This window comes from Marmota monax, unplaced genomic scaffold (genome assembly GCF_021218885.2).
Source record: "Marmota monax isolate L192 unplaced genomic scaffold, Marmota_monax_Labrador192_F-V1.1 WCK01_AAM20220418_F8-fsc00073, whole genome shotgun sequence".
Classification (NCBI taxonomy): Eukaryota; Metazoa; Chordata; class Mammalia; order Rodentia; family Sciuridae; genus Marmota; species Marmota monax.
The window spans coordinates 9,811,439-9,829,359 of record NW_026692846.1 but is presented as its reverse complement, the minus strand read 5'-3'; the positions used below and the strand labels follow the sequence as shown (position 1 = coordinate 9,829,359).

General features: G+C 44.4%; 1 protein-coding gene across 1 annotated transcript in view; it reads right to left on the bottom strand.

The window, feature by feature from the left end:
* Kcnq3 (potassium voltage-gated channel subfamily Q member 3) overlaps nt 1-17,921 on the bottom strand; it is a 291,536-nt gene that overhangs the window by 5,363 nt on the left and 268,252 nt on the right. The window contains 4 exon segments of the mRNA XM_046449139.2: nt 940-1,071; nt 3,064-3,166; nt 4,055-4,257; nt 14,348-14,374. Of these exon segments, the coding sequence (XP_046305095.1) occupies nt 940-1,071; nt 3,064-3,166; nt 4,055-4,257; nt 14,348-14,374 (465 nt within the window).

Below are 17,921 nucleotides of genomic sequence, written 5' to 3'. Positions count from 1 at the left end.
GTGTGAGGCAAAGTTAGCTTACCTTCAACTTGATGGCATCATTCACTTCCAACCCCTGCAGAGTGGTGCCTCTGTTAACTCCGCAGGAACCTCGAGTAGGGAGACATTATCTGGACAAGCCCAGAAAGGACTCACATTCATCTGAGTTGTCTCAATTTCTCTATAGGTCCCCTACAAGGGAGAGTGTGTACATGTCTTGTGTATTTCTCACTGTGTGTGTGTGTTGTGTGTGTGTGTCTGTCTGTGTTTGTGATCATGTCATTCAGTATATCAGTTAAGATCATCACAAGATCTAGGCAGATCTTAAATAGATCTTGTGACGATAGCATATGTGATACCCACAGGCCACCATACTCACTGGGTAATTTGGGTAAATCTTTGGCTCTTTCAGCTTTCATTTCCACATCAGAAATATGGCACCTGTTATGCAATAAACACCTTGAAGATTCTAAGGGACTAGGCACATATGCATAGTATCCAGGTGCTGAATTAAGATGGTTATAATTAATAGTGGGACATTGATGTCATTTGCATATTTTCACTATTATAAATAACACTTAGATTTTTTAATATGGTCAAAAATACATATATAGAAATAGCCAGCTGGACTTAATGGGGTTTTGTATTTATTTTTTGCAGCATGCAAAGCAACACAGGGAGAGCCAGTGGAATATGTGTCTCCTCCTCTCCATCAGCCATGATTGGGTGCTGACCTCGGCTGGGCCATGGCAATGACACATAGTATCTTCACAGCCCATTTGGTCTGGTACTTGTTGGCCTTGACGTCCACAATACTTGATGAGAGTTTTTGTCCTTAAATTTTCTCCCCTGCGTTTTCCATTACTTCTGAATGCTTTTCACGGTAAGCTCTAAAGTTCACCTGACTTTTATTCCTGAGTGGCAGGGAGAATGTAGTACCACCAGGGGGGACTCTCTTACCTGGTCTGAAGGTACTTTATCCTGGAAAGCATGTCGAGGTGGCCTGCGGAATACTGCTCAATCACATCCTTCACGTCATAAGGCCTCAACGTCTCCTTGAACTTTTTTTTATAGAGACGGAATTGCAGAATTCTACAAGGCAAAGAAGGGGCATTTGTGCATCATGCTGGGGGTGAAGGGAACTGTAACAGGAGGCTAGCAAAGTCAGGGCAGGGGAGAAAGAGCAGAGAAAACCTCCTGGGGACACTCTCTGGCCTTTTGTTGCAGTTCTATCCCTTTGAACCACGCGTAATTAGGCCTGCTGGCATCTTTCCTGCAGGATTACCTCACTTTGATCATTTGAATAATGAGACAATAGTAGTAAGGACAGAGCTGAGATGTATTGAGCATTCATTACATGCCAGATGCTGAGCGTCACACTTATGAACAATCTGCTAATACATCAGTTTAGGATGATTTGACTATGGTCAGAGAGCTTCTGCACCTCCCTAGGACTATCTAGCTCATGAGCACAGAGTTGGTCCTGTGGACTTATGAGGCCCATGCTCTTGGTCATTGTCACAGTGCTTTCTATTTGAGCACAGCTGGTGTATCTTCTCCTCAATAGAATCTTTAATTCTTTTGCTCTGGGCACCTAGAAAAAGTTAATTTCTGGTCTCTGTATTTTCTAAGTCTCTTTGTAACATAGAGAACCTAGAACAGTAGATGAAGTCAAACCCTCACTCCATCTTCCTGGGAAGCAGTAAGTTCAGGCATGATGGGCTGCTGAGGTCCTTGAGAGTCCCCTCTTGAGGGTAACTCCTGCTGAGCAGTGTCAGCGTACACTCTAACAGTCGGTGTCAGGAGGCACAGCCACTCCCATTCCCTCTCAACTCATGTTTGCACAGATCTTTGACATGGAGTATTGGAAGTCCTTTCTGTTTGTCGTGACCCACAGCTCCAGCATGTAACCACCATTTATTTCTACCTGTTGATTATAGCATCCCGATTACTTGCCCTCTTTCCCAAATTATTGCCATTTTATAAGCCTGACCTTTTCCTAGTTTCACTTAAGGTGAGAGTCAGAATTCTAAGGCTCACAGGATAAACCTGCTCCCTGCCTGCTTTTGAAAGTAAAGCCATCCTGGAACTCAGCACGACCACTGCTTCTGTACTATGGCGGCAGAGCTGAACACTCGCAACAGAGACCTAGGGGCCTCGAAGCCTAAAACACCTACAGTCCGGCACCTTACAGAAGAAGTTTGCCAAACCTTGAACTAAGGCATTGGGGAAAATGCTAAAAATTAGAGGGCAGGGTCCAGAATATGAAGCAATCCTGCAGAGCCCTCCCTCTAGGTCAACACAGTCATTAACTAGTTTGCTCTGAATAAGATCCTTCGTCTGGTTATGAATCCAGGTGCTGTGTTCTCATCCAGCCATTTCATTCTGTCCGTGATGGTGCCATGAGAAATGAGATCAAGGCTTTGCTGAAGTCCACAGCTTATTACACCCTTGTGCTTCCCTGAACTATAGGACCAGGAATCTTGCTGAAAATATCATGAGTGGTTCTTGGACCATCAAATGAGTTCCTAGGATTCACCCTTATGAAGTGTAGCATGCTTGTTGATTTTCTTGAAGAATTCTAAAGCAAACCAGAAATCACCAGGGTAGATTATAGAATCCTCTAACACAGAATCCAAAAGGTCTCCCCAACACAGAATCCAAAGGTCTCCAATTTATTATCTTGTTACAATGTTAATGAAGATGGGAAGAAGAAAAGCCATTCTGAGTAAAATTCTGTTAAAGGAAGAAAACTCCCTGTCAGTATGCCTTCTATTCTGACACTCTTTTGAATAAATGCTGGTTAAAGCCATAGAACAAACAGTGTGGCAGTTGGAAGAACTGTCAGGAGGGCAGTGAGGACACGTTTTTAGCAAGGTGAGCAGGAGTCACAAGACAACTGGCCAAGGAGAGCCATTGTTCCTGAGGCAGTGTCCCCCTCAGAGTTTTAATACCCTTGGTTGTTGGCCAGAAGTGACTGGAAGCTTCTTGCCCCTGCCCAAAGCCCATGGGCACTTTACAAGCCATGTCCTGGGGAGCTGAACTGGGCCAGGGAGGCACAAAGGGGATGGGGGTGGTCATTACCTAACAGCTTGGATGGTGGCCTTGAGAGTGGGGATCATGTCTTCAGTGAGGAAGTCATTTCCGTAGCCCCTGTCTTCTGCCATGGGATCACCTGTCCCAGCATCTGGGAGGGAGACACAGGTGTCAATGGCAGGCCTCAACATGTGGGGAAGCTCTGAGACCCTCTCTGGAGTAGGAGCTTCCAGGCCTCAGGCTTTGTCTCCACTTTGTGGGGCCGCACTGTGGCCTCCAGCTGCCACAGCACCCACCCTTCCTTGCACCCCCTTTCTTGTCCAGAAATTTGAGTTAGAGGCCCGAGGGCTGGGGAGGGCATGTGAAGTGGGCAAAGTATGTCCCACAGGACCCAAGAGGTCCCATGAGACAGCAATGGACACCTTTGAGGGCCTCAAAGTCTGATAGATCTGAAGTGGGATTCTTTCTCTGTCGGACTGTCCTGGTGACCTTGGGAAGTCACTATCTGTGCCATTCACACTTCACAGGTCCCAGAGAGTACCCAGCAATATGGTGAGAGTGAAGGACCCAGTGGCCTCAGACACTGGAGTCACTGCTCTCCTGCTGGCCCTCCCTCTTCATGAGTAGAAGATGCATACAAGGCCATTGTTCCTATGGCTCCTCAACACAGGGGGGGCTTTTCTGACCCCTCTTCCTCCCCCCAGACCTGGGTACTGAGGCGTCCATCTGCAGATGGCTGTGCAACTGGTCTCTGCCTTCAAATTGGCCTGCACAGCTGTTTGCCCTTCAGGGCCACCTCAGAAACCATGGCAACCTGCCCCCAGCTCCCTGGAGACAGCCAGGAAAGCAGCTAACTCGGGAGCCTCCTGTCCTATGAGCCCTGATGCATGAATGAGATGAGGGAGAAGGAGGGAAGGGAGAGGCACTTTGGGGACTCAAGAGTTCTTCAAAGGAGAGGAGGGGAGGTGGGGAGGAGGTGTGCTCAGGAGAGCAGAAGTCGGGGAGACAGGCAGAGGACAGGAGGACAGGAGGCCCTTACCTTGGGAGCTCTGCCAGAAAGCGTAGGCTTTCATGCGGAAGGCGGTGCGGAAGCACTCTTTATTGTTTAAGCCAGCAGGCTTTGGCTCTTTAGAAGGACTTTCTTCTATGGCATCTACATTCAGAGGGGTAAATAGCTTTCCTTTAGTATTGCTACCACGAGGATTAGAAAGGCGAACCCGATCCAAGAGACCCAGCTTTTGGCTACAAAATAAGCAAAAGTGAACAATTTTCCTCCTTAAGTTCAGGCTCTTGTAACTTCCCATCCCTCCATAAAGACTCAATGTCCTCCTCCAAGGCTGATGGGGAGCGGTGCCCAGTGTAGGACAGGTTGGGGCTCACATGCTGGGCACCAGTGCACAGCCTCACATCTTGGGAGAGCTCCTCAACTCTCTGGACCCAGCTTCCTCCTATGCTAAAGTGGGGCGCACATAAGATACAGTAAGGGCGTCCACCCCTCTATGGTTTCCCTTTCTGTAGTTTCAGCTATCTGCTGTCTACCACTATCTGAAAATGTTACTAGAGTGCAATGAAGGATTAAGATATTTTGAGAGAATGCATGCACATTGCATAACTTTTATTTTATCCTATTATTATAAATATTTATTATCTGTTATTGCTGTTCATCTCTTACTGTGTCTAATTTGTAAATTCAATTTTATCCTAGGTGTGGGTGTATATGTAAAAAACAAAAAAACACCCAGTGTATGTCAGGCTCTGCACCACCTTGTTTCAGGATCCATAGGGATCTTGGATGCATCCCCTGTGGATGAGAGGGGCTACTGGGAGGTTCCTGTCTCATAGTTCATGCTGAAAAGATTCGTTGCTTCTTCATGTCTCTCCCCTCTGTATCAATAACTTTCTGTCTTTCCTTTTTTACCACATTGTGGTGCAAAATATGACTTACACAGGCAGATCCTTATCAAATGCCCCTTGAATAGAACTAAATAACATAAAGCCATAAAGTGGCACCTTTAACCTGCTATCCACAGACAGAATCTAGGGGGTCCAGGAACTTGGGTGGAAAATGATACCTTTAAGATTCTAGCCTTTAACTAAAATTTATCATCTCTTTCAATTAACAAATACAGGTAACAAACTCCACCAATATCCCCAATGCCTATAACTGCCCACAAAAGAAATTATAGATAATTTTATGTCCTATTAGTTCAAGGTATTGTTTATGCTCATGGCAGCTTCAAGGTTATCATAGTATTCAACCTGCCACTAGGTCTTGTCCTTTAGTACAACACAATGAAGCATGTATTTGACAGCTCAAACTTTTAAGTATTTAACTCTATTTAATACTTAACAACCAGTTTCTTTTATAACTGCATATTATATTTTATTTATGGATTCAAATAAGTATTCTCAGAAAGAATCCGTGAGTTTTGCCAGACTGCCACAAAAGTTCTTGGCACAAAAAGTAGTTGATAACAAATATACAGTTGTCCTGGTACAAAATATCAGCTCCTGGTACAAAATAACACCTCCACTTGAGGCCAGGTCTATCCTTCCCATCTGGCTGACATTGGCCAAGCCATGCTGTTCCTGACCCTCAGGAGCCTCATCTGTAAAATAAAGGTAAGCATTCCCTGTTCCATTGGGTTGCAATGAGACGATGTTGGTCAAAGATTTGACAAAGAACTTGATACATGGTAGGTGCTCTTTAAATATGAATTTCTTGTGGTGCACGACTGTAATCCCAGCAGCTTGGGAGGCTGAGGTAGGAGGGTCATGTGTTCAAAGCCAGCCTCAGCAAAAGCAAGGTACTAAGCAACTCAGTGAGACCCTGTCTATAAATAAAATACAAAATAATGCTGGGGATATGGCTCAGTGGTCGAGTGCCCCTGAGTTCAATCCCCAATATATCCCTCCCCAAAAATAAATAGATATGAATTTCTTCCCTCTATTTCCCACCCTCTGTGCTGTTGCACTAGTTGGCATAAGAAATAGTGATTTCTGTGTGAAGATATCTGGAGAGTCATATTGCATATTTTCCCACATAAATAGGCTCCAGTCATTGGCTTCCTCTCCAGTACTCTACATGGGGCTTAGCACAAAATAGGCTCTCATGAGAGGGTGAATGTGTATGGGGGTTCCATCAGTTCCCTGTGGGCCTGGGACCACTCTGTGTTCTGAGAAGCCAGTGTCACTGCCACAGCTGTGGGCTTCTGCCTTTGCAGCCTAGGGTTGTGTGGAGGGAGGTCCTAGGGTGGGGCTGCAGGGCTCAGGTGGGAATGCCAACCCTGCTAAGAACTCCTGCACTCCCTGAGCACCAGGTCCTCATCTGGTACAGGGGCCTGACAACACTGCTTCATAGAGGCTTGGGGACTATTACACATGATGTTATCTGTGACACTTCCTGCCTGCAGCCTGGTATAGAGAAGTCATTAAGAAATACTGTGTAAATACATAAATAAACAGATGACTATGAGAATAAGCAATGGGCACCCCTTATTTCTTGCTCCCTCTGGGGTTATTCTCTCTCATCCCACACTGTTCACCGCAGTTTGGTTGAAGGACTCCATGAATAACCAGCCCATGGTACATTTAGATAAACTCCAATATTCAACCAGCTCCATCTTCCCTGAGCTGAAGTCAAAATTTTTGGAGCTGCCTTCCTGACCAATATTTGGTGAATAGCAGATAGGACAGAGAAGATGTCAATGGTGGATGAGGCAGGAAGTGAACTGAACACATAGAGAAGGCAAACCTGCCCACCAAGGAAGGAGAGGCTTTGGCAGTTACTTCTCAGGCCATCTTCCTTCTTGGCCCCTGCCTACCTGTCCTGCCAAACCTCCAAGTGGCTCCATCTTTCTATCTGCACCAAGCCCTTTGTCCTTCCCAAAGGGTCCTCCCACACAAACAGGTCCACCTGCCTGCAGTACCCTTTCTCACCTCCTCAGACAATCTCATTCCTGTCTGCAAATCTATGTCCAAGTGTCCCCCCTTGGAAATTAGATACTCCTCATCTGCTCCAAAGTCATGTTGTATTTCTCTCTGTCACATATTAACACACTGTGTGGAGAAACCATTTCCACATCTGCTAGGCAGAGCCTCTGCCTAGTTATTTTGGGCCTAGCACACTCCCCTGCTCAGGACATCTGGATGCTCAGCATGGCACCTCAGATCATGGGCTTCGGGTAGAGACATCCTGGTGAATCATGTGACCCAGGACACAAAACTTGTGCTCTTTGGTCTCCAGCTTCCTCACAAGCAGAATAAAGACAGTGAGCCCATGCTTCACCCAGCTGACAAAGAGTTAAATGCAGTAATGTTTGTAAAGTGCTTTGCCCACTGTCTGGGATGCAGGAAGCGTTCAATAAATGCTGGCTATCATCATTATCTTGGTAAATAATCCTCTTCTCACAGAAGCAGTGGAAAGCTTACCACATTTGTGAAAATAGTGGATATAATTTCCTGGGTCACAAAAAAAAGGTTTGTGTGGGTTTTTTAAATTTTATTTTATTCTTTTTCATGAACTGAGCTTTGGGGATTTATATATTATTTTCCAGTGCTTCTTAATGCTAATCTCAAAACACTCAACATTGCACTTTTACCCCTACTGGCAGGAACTAAGTACAGAAGGAGCTTAATTCCAAATGAATTAAGCAAGACAAAATGAATGGCAGCCGCTTTATCCTGATTTGAAATTTCAGCATAATTTTGGAAAGATAATGAGCAGACCCTCTTGATTCTATCTGTGTTGGGACCTAATTCTTTGTCAGTTAAATGCTTTAGTCCAAACTCTGAGAGTCTGAATTGCTTTGGCCATGTTCACTTAATACTGCGTTGGTCACAGACAATACTCAGACTGTGTTAAGATCCAGATGTGTAGGGCCAAAGTCAGAAATCTTGGCTCTGAATTACTAACAGCCCTTGTGCCTAAGAGGCTTACAGAATTCTTCTTCCAGCAAAGTGTATGATCAGCTTACTTCTTAATTGCGTTGCCTGAAATCCAAGACCCCACAGGATAATCAGATGCAAGCAAAGTTCACCACTGAAACGTGAGGCCCAATACTGCCCTTCTCTGTACAGATTTCCAGTGCACAATCCAGGACTTGTTCCCAGGGTACTGCAGGTCTTGCACGCAAAGCCCTTCTTGGAGCTGACATCAGATTTCCTTGGAAAGCCTGGGTCTCGTCTTTGTTAGGTACGGACAGTTTCCAAGTATGATCTAGAAAAGCTGCAGGTAGATGGACTGGAGACAGAGGGTGAAATCTAGGTGGCTCTGTCCTGGCAGATACAGCCCTTGTCTTGGGCCCTGGCCTGAGGTCTCACCACCCAGGAAACTCTAGCCACATTCAACTCCACAAAGTTCCCTGGCATTCAGCACTAGGTACATGCTGTGACCTCAGCCAGAGAGAACCTTCAGCCTTTCTTTCATCTAAATGACTCTTATTCTTGTCTAAAACCTGGCCTGAGTACCAGCCTCAAGGCTCAGTTATCAGCACGTCTAGGTGCTCAGGGTAATGAGCAGGATGAGTGAAACCTCATGCATCGTGCCTTGGCACACTTTACGCTTTCCCATCCATGGCACTTGGCCGTCATCATCAAACCTTTGACTCACAAGGGACCCTTCCACTAAATCAATGGTTTTTGCCTGGGGGTGGCTTCAATCCCTCAGAGAACCTTTGGCAATGCCTAGAGACATATTTGGTTGATCCAACTTGGGGAGCTCAACTGGCTTTTAGTGGACAGATGCCAGAGGTGCTGTTAAGCACCCCGAGATGCACAGGACAGACCCCATAACAAAGAATCACCCCTTCTAACTATCCACAGCACTAAGGCTGAGCATCCAAAATAAAAGCTTTGGGTCCCACTGGCTCATCCAGTTTGTACCTCCATCTAGCACAGTGGCTGGCACAGGTGAGCACTGAAGGCATTATAATGATGCTGAAGGAAGGAAGAAAACATTTGATATTCTGATTAATAAAATGCATCCCACCTTAACTGAGCAAGGGAGTGCTGTATAGTAGAAATAATGTGGGCTTTGGAGTAAGAGAGATGGATTCATGTCTGTGCTCTGCAGTTATTATTTTAGATTGGGTAAGTCATAAGCTCTTTCTGATTCAGTTTCTCCATCCAAAAATGAAGCTTCTATTAATTTATCCAACAGGAGATGTGTTTGACACCTTGTGAGTGCTAGGCTCTGATAGCGACCGGAGTAGATGGTGTAGTTCTTGGCCTCCTGTGAGCTCATGACAAAGTCAGGACAACATGGTCAGCAAACGGATGCATGCACTGCTAGAGAGCTGGTGAGAAGGCAAAGAGAGAGCCATGAGGGAGAGCCACAGGTAACTGATGCAGGTAGGGCGGCCAGGGAAAGCCTCTGGAGTGCACAGGAAATCAACTAGAAAGCCAGTCTCCATTGTCCAGATGAAGGTGATGGTGATACTGAAACTGAGCCCTGATGGGTAAGAAGGAGCCAGACAGCAAAGAAGCAGGTAAGAGCTCTGCATCCAGGACTGAGTGAGGGTTCAAGGCTGTGAGGACCAGGCTCATGCCCCTGAGGGGAGGATATGAGGCCAGGGCATCCCAGGTGAGGGGCAAAGAGGCCCCACCTGGCCATTCCTGTGTGTCACTCAGGTGAGGTCAATTTCCTTGGTAAGTGAAATGGAGACAGGGTACCTCCTTTCATCAGATCATTTATACATTTACTTGGCAAGTATTTATAGGATACATCCTGTATCTCAGGCAAAGCATTAGTGCCAAGGAGCTCATGGCCTAGAGAGGAAAAGACAATTATAAAAGGATTTATTCATATATACATATATGTGAACATATAATCTATATGTATATAACATGTATTTGTTTGTGTGTATTTATGCTTATATGTGTATACATGTATATGTATACATACACACACGTATGCTTTATCAGAGAAGCTCTGAGTCCAACCCAAGTGCATGATGAGTAAGACATCTGAACCAGGTGAGAAGCAGTGGGAGTTATCCACTGTCTGCATTCTCATGAGGACCAAGGAGGACGACATGTGAAGTGTCATCATCTATCAAAGCCACAGTAAAGGCAGCTCTTTTCCTTATGATTAACCTTAGAATCACTGATCCTAAGAAAGAAGCATAAAATGGTCAGGGCCAACCTCCCTATCATTGTAAGGATTTGGCTGAACTTTTATTCCTCAGGTCCACATAAATCAGAACAGTCAAGGCAGCCCTCATAAAGTGGCAGCTTGAGTCCCCACCAAGAAGCTGGCGCAGCACGGAGACTTGTTAAATCAGAGAACATAGCTCTTTCCCTCAGGTTGACAAACAAGTGTGTGGCTACTTATATAAGAAGGAGGCGATAAGATAGAATTAAAACCTGGCTGGCAATGTAGATCGTAATAAGGCAAGGTCACAGTGCCATGGGGGCAGCCGTTAGGAAGCAAATGGTGGACAGGGAGGATCCATTGCTTGTCTGTGCACATTACTGACCATTTTGCAGTAACCTTGCACCCTGCCTTCTTGGGTAAAGAAATTGAGTTCTTTGTTGATGATCTCCCTCCTTCCTCCAGATCTCATCCTCCTCCAGGTTGTGTTCCTGCACCCCACCTGGCACCTTACCAGCCAACTGGTCACCCAGCCAAGTACCTGTTCAGATCCTGGATGAGCGGTACTGATTGGCTTATATAACCGACCCTCTGAGCAGGAAAAGCTAGCAAACCCCTAACTCTAACCTTGAAAAATCATGGAATGGATGTTCCCTGGGCACCTGTAGGCAACTGGAGGACTTTTGAAGGTGGCATGAGCAAATTGACAGCCAGTTTTCAGAGGACCCTTTCCTATATCTGTAGAAGCCCCCCTAACCCCCGGAAAGCTTCAAAATTCATCTATGTGATCCTTAGCTTAACCAGAAGTGCCAAATCCAATCCACAGTGATATTTTCCATGTGTAATAGTCCTACTTATCTGTGAGCTTATTTTCTGTGGTTTCTGTTACCCGTAGTCAACCATGGCCTAAAATTTATTGAATGGAAAATTACAGAAATACACAATTTGCAGGTTTTAAATCGTGTACTGTTCTGAGTAATGTGATGAAATCTTGTATCTCCTACCCTGTTCTACCTGGTAAGTGGATCATCCCTCTGTATAGCATATCCTTGGGGCATATGCTACTCACCCAGTTGTTAGTAGCCATCTCAGTTATCACACTGACTGTTGAAGTATTACAGTGTTTGTGTTCAAGAAACCCTTATTTTATTTCATAATATCTCTATATTGCAGGAGGAGTGATTCTTGGCAATTTGGACATGCCCATGAGAAGCTGCAAAGTGCTTCCTCTAAGTGAAAAGGTGAAAAGCAAAGTAGGATTTTTGCACACTCACACCCCCTCACACACAGCACATCCATGCAACTTTTATTATAGTGTATTCTATAATAGCTCCATTTTTATTAGCTATCATTGTTAACCTCTTACTGTATCTAATTCATAAATTGAACTTTGACCTGGGTATGTAAGTAAAAGAAAAAAAATCATACCTAGTGCTTGGTACTATCTGCTGTTACATTATCTAGTGGGGTCTTGGAATGTGTTCTTTTTTCCATATTTTTTGCTGGTGAGTTATGGTTGTACACATTGGTGGGACTTATTATTACACATTCATACATATGCACACAATATAATAACATAATTTGGCCAATATTGTTCCCCGGTATTTATCCTTCCCTTCTTTCCTCCTTCCCCCTGGTAACTTTCCTCTGTTCTACTCATCTCCCTTTGATTTTGATGAGATTCCCTCCTACTGCTCTTTTCTTTTTCCTCTTGAACTTCCATATATGAAAGAAAACATGTGGCCCTTGACCTTCTGAGTTTGGCTTCTTTTGCTTAACTTATGTTCCCCAGTGCTATTCATTTTCCTATAAATGTCATAATTTCATTCGTCTTTCATTGTGTTTATACACCACATTTTCTTAATCTATTCATCACTGATGAACACCTAGGCTAGTTCCGTAGTTTGACTATTGTGTATTGTCTTGCTATAAACATGGGCGTGCATGTATCACTGTGGTGAGATGACTTTAATTCTTTAAGGTGAATAGTGAGGAGTGATATAGCTGGTCATATGGTGGTTCCCTGCCTAGCCTTTTGAGGATCCTTGATTCCGATTTCCATAATGGTTGTACTAATTTACAGTCCCACCAACAGTGTAAAAAGTGTTCCTTTTTCTTCACATCCTCTCCAGAATTTATTATTTTTTGTACTATTGATGGCTGCCATTCTGACTAGAGTGAGAGGAATTCTCAGAGTAGTTTTGATTTGCATTTCCCTTATTGCCAATGACGTTGAACATTTTAAAAAATATTTTAGCCATTTCCACTTTTTATGAGAAGTACCTGTTTAGCTCATTTGCCTATTTATTAATTGAGTTATTTGATTTTTGGCATTAAGTTTTTGGGTTCTTTATACATTCTGAATATTACTCCTCTGTCAGAAGAGTAGCTAACAAAGATTTTATTCCATTCTGTAGGTTCTCTCTTCATATTCCCAATTGTTTCTTTTGCTGTGCAGAAGCTTTTTAATTTGAGGCTATCCCATTTATTACTCAAAGCGTTATTTCCTGAGCTTTAGGGGTCCTATTGGGGAAGTCGTTGCTTGTGCCTACATGCTGGAGTGTTGACCCTACGTTTCTTCTAGGAGTTGCATAGTTTCTGGTCCAATTCCTTGATACATTTTAAGTGGATTTTGTGCAGTGTGAGAGATGAGGGTCTGGTCTCATTCTTCTATATATGGATAATCAGTTTGGGGAATGTGCTCTTTATGTCTATATGGAAAAGACTCCAAAGGCAGATTAAATAATTTACTAGCAGTGTGAACTTATGCATGACTGAAGACCTCAATGGTCTGGAGGGAATGAAAATAAAGAATACGCTGGAGGGGTCTTGAGACCTGGATCATATAACCTCTGCTGCTCATGGGCTGTGTGATATAAGGTGAACCTGTCTCTTCGAGGGTTCTCAATTTGTATAAATCTATCTAGATGAGTACTCTGGTTGTCTTCCCACTCTGCCTCTGTGAGTCATGAGCTGCTGCAGTTTCTCTAGAAAATGTCCTCTGACCTTGTCATCAAAATTCATCTAGCCCTCTTCTACAGTCCACCCCTGATGGCCTCTACAGTCCAAGCTAGGTGCAGGCAAGAAACTCTCCATTCACTTTTACATACACATTCATGGAAAGCCTGACATGTATTTCTGCAGGGAAATTGATGGTTCTGACTGCAATGGTTTCTTCCAAGCAGGATGATGTATGGGGAGAGCACCATGCAGATCACTCAAGGGGACAAGGTTGTCCAATCACAGGTTCCCAAAGGCCAGTGTTCTCAAATGGTTCCCTGCAAGCAGTTCCAGGCTCCTGTCACCTCCTCTGCCCAAATTCTGCCCAAACTCTAGGAGCATAGCATTGGCTTAATATACAAGAATATATTTCATGCTTGTATAACTATGTCAAAACGGATTCTACTGTCATACATAGCTAAAAGGAACAGTAAAATAAAATTTGTTTAAAAGTCTACTGTGAGGGCTTGTAAGTGGTTTTCCAACAAATAAGAATGTGTGTGTAATCATTTATATTTATAAATACATAAGCAGTTTGCAGTGGTATTTACAAGGTGGCCTTTCTTTACAGTCTGTAGCAGGGTCCACGGTTTCCCTGTCATTGGGGCCTCTTCTGAGAGGGAGAAGGAGGAGGGTTAGAGAGATGCTTAGAACCCAGCAGCTCCTGCAGTTTCTGCAGCAGCCTGCAGTGAGGACTGTTTGCTGGGAAGCATCTGCAGGTGTGGAGACCATGAATTATGGTCTTGATTCATTTTCTGAAGTACCATGTGTGAGGCCAAGAAGCAAATGAAACTCAGTGGAATTGGAAATAACTTCTTAATATTCAGACCTGCCAGACTTTGGATTTTAGTCTTGCCACTCATCCACTGTGTAAACCAGGGGGAATGATTCAATCTCTCTGAACCCCACTCCCCTCACCCACCAGGGAGGATATCAAAACTTATTTTATACTGGGGTTGTATGCACCAAAGGAGGCAATACAGAGAGAATTCCTGGCACAAAACCTGGCCCAGAGGACAGTAAGTGGCTGCTTCTGTGATTCCCATTAAGTTTCCCTGATTATGAGTGCATGAAAATGGAGGAGAAATGCCATCATCAGCAAGAGTGACCCTAGCGACTCTATGTTGTGACAAGCATGGCCACACGGGGGCCACCCACCGTACCAAAGCATACTGGGAGAACTGGACCCTCTACCCTGACCCAGTGGTGGGGAGAAGGGAATTATAATCAGAAACTCACCTGGCGGCTGCCTCCAGCTGTTCTTTCCTGTAAGGAGAAGAGGGAGAAATACAAACAGAGTGAGTTACGTGGAACAAGCCTCCCCCCCCAAAGTTTGCTCCACAGATTCCCTTTGAAGGTGCTGGAACAGAGTGTTGCTCTGGGACAAGATGGAATATGTGGAGGGGAAGCCACAAGGGAGGAGGTCCCAGCTGGACCCCAGGCCCCTGCTGCTGTGTGCTGTCAGGTTCTTCTCAGCCACTCCTATATGTCCTTACTCATCCAGAAAACAGCTGCTGAACACCCTCTCTGGCCCTGTCTGTAGTGGAGCTCAGAGGATTTGTTCAAGAGGAGACAGATCAGGCTGCAGCAGACACACACCCCACTGTCTGTCACCCCATCATCATTATAGTCAACACTGGCATCTTTCATGCCTTCTTGGGCATCTTTCATGCCTTCTGCTCGGTCATCAGATACTACCGTAGGTGCTTTTATAGATCAGCTCATTTCCTCCTCATTACAACCCTGTAAGGTAAGTACTAGGATCATTTTCCTGATGAGGTTCAGAGAAGTAAAAAAAATATTGCTCAAGGTCACAATTAGGAAGCTACAAGGTCAGGATCCCAAGTTGGGCTATCTGGCTTCAGAGTCCACGCTGTACTGAGGGGCACTGCAGGTGCTGTGCAAATAGTCCTGGTCCTGAGCCTTTGCCCAGCCTCTGCATAGATTTCCCTGCCTCTTTTTCTTCTGCCTGGAACCATCTTATTCATCTAACCTATCTGGACCCAGGCCTGACAGGGTGTTCCAGCCATGGGCATTAACAGTGGCTCCCAGGACTATACCTTGGGAGCTCAGCATCTTCCTATCCCCCTCCATCTCCTCTGTGCTAAAGCATCAGTACTTCTCCCAGCCCAGACTCATCCAGCAGAGACTGAACTCCTGCAGTGGCCCAGGTACTTAGACAGTTTGCTTTCACACATTTTATTCCAGTTGACCCTTGCCAAAATAATCTTCAGAAATGGTTATTATCTAAATAACCCTGTCTCATCGTTTACCCAGTTTTCCTTCCTCAATAACTGTGTCTTCACTGAGTTGAATGGAAAGAGCATGGACTTTGGCATAAACACTGGGCTGCCGTCTCTGTTCCACCCCATGTCAGCTGGTTGCACTGGGCAGCTAATTAATCTCACTGACACTCTGTGCTGTGTCTTGGGTCTGGAGTTTCCCCCAGCCTCACACGTGGAAGATTTGGTCCTTAACGCAGCCATGTTCAGAGGTGAGTTCTCAAGAAGTGACTGAACCACGGGGGCTCTAATCCCATCAATGGGTTCACCCATTAACAGAGTCTTAGCTGATGGCATTACTGGGAAGTGGTGGAAACTGTAGGAGGCGGCCTACTTGTAGGAAGTTGGCGTGCCCTGGAAGGACATTTACCACCCCAGATCCTTCCTCTCTCTGCCTTTCTCTCTCTCTCTCTCTCTCTCTCTCTCTCTCTCTCTCTCTCTCTCTCTCTCTCCCTCCCTCCCTCTCCCTCTCCCTCTCCCTCTCTGCCTCTCTCTGCCTCTCTCTGCCTTTCTCTCTCTCTCTGCTTCATGGTCATTATGAGCTGGGCAACTTTCCTCCATCACGCTCTTTTCCTTCTGCTGGGACGTTCTGCTCTGCCTCAGGCCCGGAGCCATGGAATCAGCTGACCATGGACTGAAACTTGTGAAACCATGAGCCAAGGTCAATCTTTCCTCCTGTAAGTTGATTTTCTCAGGTATTTTGGCACAACAGAAAGCTGTTGATTCTTTATCTATAAAAATAGAGTTACTCCTTCTACTTACCTTTTAGAACATTCTAAATGTAAAATAAGATAGTATGTATAAAGTCAGGTTCAATGTTTGGCCACACTGTCTATGGCTCCCCTTCTCCATTTCTAAGTATTCCGATAGCCTTGACTGGTCACAGAAGGAACAAGTCCGGGTTCCACAGTAAACTAGCTGTTCTTGGTCAAGTAACTTCTACTTCCTGGGCCTGAGTCTCCACATCTCCATTTCAGTTCTGTTATCTAACAATTTCAGAGCCATGCTGGTCACACATGGCTTTTTATATTAAAAAATATATAAAAATTAAATTCCTCATTGCACTAAGAACAGTCCAATGCTCAATAGTCACATATGGCCAAGGCTGCCATATTGGGTAGTACTGCTATAGAACATGTGAAACTCTCTGATGTCCTCTGTAATTCAAAAACAACAAGTTTATAATTATAGGTGGTAATAAAAGAAAACTAAAAATGGAACTCCACTGTCCATCATGGCTAGACCCAAACACATACCTGCAAATTGATAAAGGACTATACTGAGCAGAAAATAGATGGGCTACACAACTTCATCCTTCAAAACCTTTGGCAAGAAAGTAAAATGGTCTAACCACTGTGGAAAACAGTCTGGCAGTTCCGTAAGAAGTTAAACATAGAGCTACCATTTCTACTCACAAGTTTATATTCAAAGTAATTGAAAAGGTGACCATAAAATGACATGGATCTGAATATTCACAGCTGTGGTCTTCCTAATATCTAAAGTCTAGAAACAACACTGGATTCTGTCAAGTGATGAATGGGTAAGCATAATGTGGTGTATGTCACTGGGTATTATTCAACCCACAGTAAGGAACAAAGTTCTGATGAGCACTGCAGCATGGATGGAACCTGAAGCCACCATGTTAGTGAAAGAAAACATACACAAAAGGCAATGTATAATATGATTTTGTTACTACATGAAATGTTCAGAATAGGCAGAAGAGAGACAGAAGCAGATTAGTGGTTGCAGTGTTGGGAAGAAAGAAGGAACAAGGAATAACTGATAATGGATATAGAGTTTCTTTCTGGGGTAAGGAAAATTTTCTGGAGTTATATAGTGGTGGTCAGTGCCTAACATCACAAATATACTGAAAGCTACCATATTGTCTACTTTAACAGGATACCTTTTGTGGTAGGTAAAATCCTCTTATGGACTGTGAAATGTATCTCAATAAAATTGTTATTTAAAAAATTAAGCATATGGCAAAAGAATCCTCCAGGAGGTAGGTGAGGACATGTCAGTGTATTGTCAGCTACTTCTTGCCATTAACATGAAGTAGGCTGAAACTCAGGGACATTATTTCCCCAAGGGACTGCCTTGTTAGTGAATTTCTCTAGTGACTCTATACTTTTGTCCTTGAGAGAAAAAAGAAATGTTCTCTCTTAGTTTAAAGGCCATTCCCATATCACAGCAGCTGTCTGCAGCACAATGTAGTCCTCCAAGTCTCTGACAGCTAGGACAATGCCTTATTTATAATAAATTAACCCCCAAGAAAAGGACCACTGCCAAGGCCTTGGGAGGCATAGAAAATGAAAATCCTCTTGGTTCTGCACCCAATGTGGTTGCACAGGTTCTTGTTTTTGAGTTCAAGGTCACACTTAGGGGGAAGTCAGCCACCTGTCTGTTCTAGGGAGCCTGCTTTATGCTACCTAGGCTCTAAATGATTACGGGAATAATAGACTTTCAGAAACAAAAGGAACTGTATAGGTTATATTCTGAGTGACTAAGTCTAAGAACAAGTCAGGGAACCC